General features: G+C 32.6%; 1 protein-coding gene across 1 annotated transcript; it reads right to left on the bottom strand.

Annotated features, from left to right (window-relative positions):
* Positions 1-1,714: 1,714 nt before the first annotated feature.
* On the bottom strand, positions 1,715-2,928 carry LOC149176174 (ethylene-responsive transcription factor ERF039-like). The gene has a single exon (XM_089423045.1). The coding sequence runs from the start codon at positions 2,754-2,756 to the stop codon at positions 2,097-2,099; it is 660 nt and encodes a 219-aa protein (XP_089279171.1). The 5' UTR covers positions 2,757-2,928; the 3' UTR covers positions 1,715-2,096.
* Between the last annotated feature and the right edge of the window lie 1,311 nt (positions 2,929-4,239).

Below are 4,239 nucleotides of genomic sequence, written 5' to 3' on the forward strand. Positions count from 1 at the left end.
AGCCGTCCTTTATGATCTCAAAGAAATCAAAGTTTTAGAGTATTCATGGGGCTTGAGGAAGATGATAAATAAAAGTCTATGGTTTGATCCAAGGCATTCTTCTCACCAAAAAAAATAGGTATCTTCTCTCATTGTGTTGGGTGACTCCCTTTTAATAATTCAATATTGGTCAAAAGAACTTCCCTTAAGGCAAAGTTCTAGATAATTTCCTAAATCAAGTTAAGGGTGTATCAAAAGATATCCCAAAGATTAGTTTCAAACACATTTTAAGGAGTAATAACCAAGAAGAAGATCAATGTGGCAACCAAGCTTACAATTTTAAGTTTGGAGAGGTGACTATCCTCCATCCCGTTGTGGATTAAGCATGAATCCTATGATCAAACATCAAAATATTTGGAGACGGATCTACTAGTCAAGATGGATAGGGAGAAATGTGTTGTAATCAAAGATTATATTTTGAAGTAGGCTATGTGTACTCCAGATTTGGTTTAATTTTGGGGTTCTATTGGAAGGTTTTCACCTCCAAAGACTTGTATATACTTAGTATAAGATGTATTACTCTTAAGAGGACAATTTTGGTTAAAGAGTATGTAGATGATATTGAAGATGGAAGAAAATCATAATGTAACTCCCAAGAGGGTAATTTTGGTTCAACCGTATGTAAATGATATTGAGGATGGAAGAAAATCATAATGTAACTCCAATGTATAGCTATGATCTAAGCATAGTTTTGCAATTATTACAAATATTCTTATTACCATTAAAAAATTAAAAATAAATAAATAATTCTTTATATATTATATATATGTATCATTTAGAAAAATAATAAATATATTTTAATAGTAGAAATTTAAAAAACGATGAAGATGATGTTGTGGTCCACAAACACCAATATGGTTTATATTGAGGTTCTTTCATATTTTATTTCTATGATAAAAAAGAAGTGAAAGATGTGCACTATAATTTTGTTGACTTAACAAGTCATGAAGAATGTTTTGAAAATGAGAACAAATAAGGGTCGACACTCCAAGAGAAAGTGTTTTTCATCTTCAACTCTCTTAGGATCTCAAAAGGGTCAAATTCTTTCATCCAAAAGTATTTTGGGAATAAACCAACCCCCTTTGACTTTAAAGCTGATGAGACTTAGTTCTTATCTTTGCAATGTTCATTTCACTAAATTATTAATAAATTTATTAACAATAATTTAGTGACTTTTATATAATACAAAATATTTTTAAAATTTTGAAATATTTTTAAAATTAAAATAATATTTTATACTTTTTGATGAAATGTTATAATACAATTTTATTATTTATTATTTATATTGTTATTTAAAAAAATTAGAAAACATTGTGGCATATATCCAAAATATTGTGAAGTAGAATAAGGAGTTGTCTATAGTGCGATTTTTTGGGCTTTCCAGTCCCTAGAAGAATTTGAAGTGAAATCTTGATTTGTGGTATTTAAACTAGTTTTTTCACTGTATATATGGACTGCATATATGGATTTAGCACCATGAAAAACCCCTAAAACATTTCGATGAGAGAAACCCACCTGAAAAACTTTCAAAAATTTACACTAAAATAACTCAGTAAAATAAGCAGTGGTCTATAACGCGACTTTTTGAAAGCCTTTCTGGCGGGTTTTTCCGGTCGAAATCCGGCAGGAATTTATTGGAATCGCAAGTTTGATAGCTAGTTTCTGCACAATGAAAGCGTCTCAGGGGTTTTCAAGGGTGCTGAATCCAAATATGCAGTTAAAAAACCATTTTAACTGCAAGAAATCAAAATTTAACTTCAATTTCTTCCGCCGGATTCCGTCACCAGAATCTCCAAAAAATCGCATTATAGACAACTCCATAAAATAATACTCAAATCACATATTTTTTAAAATACATTAAAGTTATCGAGGCCCTCCCTACCCAACAATTCCGTTGCCTATCCCAGACCTAGCCAACTCCGCAATATGTGCGGCATGGGCCCTCAATAAAGAGATCGTTAGTTCGAAACTCGCCCCTCACTGCAGCGGCATACGAGCAAGCAGCTGAGATTTCAGAACGCGGAAATTCCGGATATTCAAGTCCTGTAAGCAATTACTCAAAAATTCCACAACTCTGTGGGGTCGAGGAAAAGGTTTATGTGTTCCTCCTCCTCATGCTGCTGACAAATACTGTAAATAATTTCCAAGGCCGAGACCTCCTCAATCGACGGCATTCTCTCTAAATTCAGGTTCATGCCCCCTTCATAATTGCCGCCTGATACCTCAAATGGACTTTCCCACAACTCCAACTCCCCTTCCTCTGATATTTGATGACCATCGCTCGACAACACAGTTTCTGATACCGGATCCGGTCTTGACGGCGATGCGGCCTCGTCCATGGCCTTATTATTAAAATTCTGCAGAGGGGTCGCACTCGAAGGGAATTGATCCAACGCATATTTGGCAGCAGCGAGTTGAATCTGCCGGCGGGAAAGAGAAGACGCAGACGGAATGTCGAGTAGAGAATTGGGTAAATTGAATTTGGCGTTCGGCCCTCTCAGACAATACACTGCGGCGTCGTAGGCGCGGGCGGCCTGCTCGGGCTTTTTGTATGACCCCAGCCATAACTTCTCTCGAGATTTGGGCATTCGAATTTCTGCTACCCAGCTCCCCCACTTTCGCAATCGGATTCCCTTAAATTGGCGGCACTTTTGCCCGCGAACTTCTTCTTCTGGAGTATGGGCATGGTCATCCTCCTGTGGGGAGGATTTCTCCATATTTAGCGGCACACAAGATGCTCAGTAGTGGCAGGGTTCAAAATGGGAGTTAATAGGTTAACACACAGTTAAATGCCTGGCGATGGGTGGACTTAAGAAATGGAAACGAATACATATATATAGGCGATGGAGTGAAACGCTGAAGCGCGTGTCTCTACATTCTGCGGAAGATCTGCCATGACAAAGTGTGGTCTTTACTTCTTCTGAAAAAAAAAGTGTGGTCTTCACTCGTTTGGGAAGGGTGAGGGTTTTCAGCGCCGGGCCTGAAGATGCCGTGGATTTTGATTTTTGATGTAAAAGGATTTGGTGTGTTATGATTAGACAGCCACGCAATCGCTAGGAATGTACGAAGCTCCAGTAACTCTATAAAAAAAATAATTATAATAATATAATCGATGACGAGATTTCATGTTTAATCAGACAGTGAAATCTGAAATTTAAATTATGGATGCTGTCTCTTTCATTCAAGCTTGGTTAAAAAATTTAAGGGATGTTTTCTATATCAATGATGTATCTTTAATAAAATATCATAAGTTAAGAGAATACATTTATTAAATATTAAAATATATATATATATATATATATATATATATATATTTTAAAATACATAATTATTATAATTAATTAAATAATTGGTAAATATAGATAAATATCATCAACAACAATTATTTAATATATTTCTTATTGTGAAATTTAAAAAATCATAAAAATTAACTAAATTATAATTTTATTTTAAATTATCTTATTATTATTATTTAAAAAAGAATTGTATATAATTTAAATATATATACATTTAAAATAAAAATATGAAACAAGATTTATCTCCATTTTATTATGGAGATTCTTAATGTAAATAGACTTTGCTACAATGTCATGACTTATCAATACCACATGTCCAAAAAACCATAGGTCACTTCATATGACCATTGTTTATATGACACTTTTTTAATTAATCAATTTAATTAAAAGGACAAAAATGGCATAGCTACTTTGGAGATAAATCTTAACCTTCCTACCATCCACCTAATAATTATTCACAACTAAATTAAAATTATAGAAGCTCTATTCCAAATTAAACACACATATTGACATCAATATCATATATTTTGATTTTATCATCTTCATATATAAAGTTTTATTATAATAAATTTTTGTGAGAATTTTAAAATAATATTTTAATACACACATACACCAAGATAATAATTTAATTTATTAAATTTTAAATATTATTAATTTATTTTATAATTTATTTTCACAAAAGAAAAAATTATGTGGAAGATTTTCAAATGATATTGTGAAAGGATTTTTATTCCATCCAACGTTTTGGGTGGACACTTCATCCATCATTAGAACTAGAAAGTGGAGTGTCCACCAAAACGTTGAACCGATTAAAAATCCAAATAAATAAATGTTTAACTCATAATGCATTGTAACTTACCAAGCTTTAAAAAATTCTTAAAATTTTACTAAGTAATAATAATAA

This window comes from Pinus tabuliformis, chromosome 4_1 (genome assembly GCF_031772625.1).
Source record: "Pinus tabuliformis cultivar Carrire ecotype Pingquan chromosome 4_1, CPIR1, whole genome shotgun sequence".
NCBI lineage: Eukaryota > Viridiplantae > Streptophyta > Pinopsida > Pinales > Pinaceae > Pinus > Pinus tabuliformis.

Bases quoted from the DNA above. Each gene is read 5' to 3' on its own strand.
- LOC149176174 (XM_089423045.1), bottom strand. From the start codon at position 2,756: ATGGAGAAATCCTCCCCACAGGAGGATGACCATGCCCATACTCCAGAA.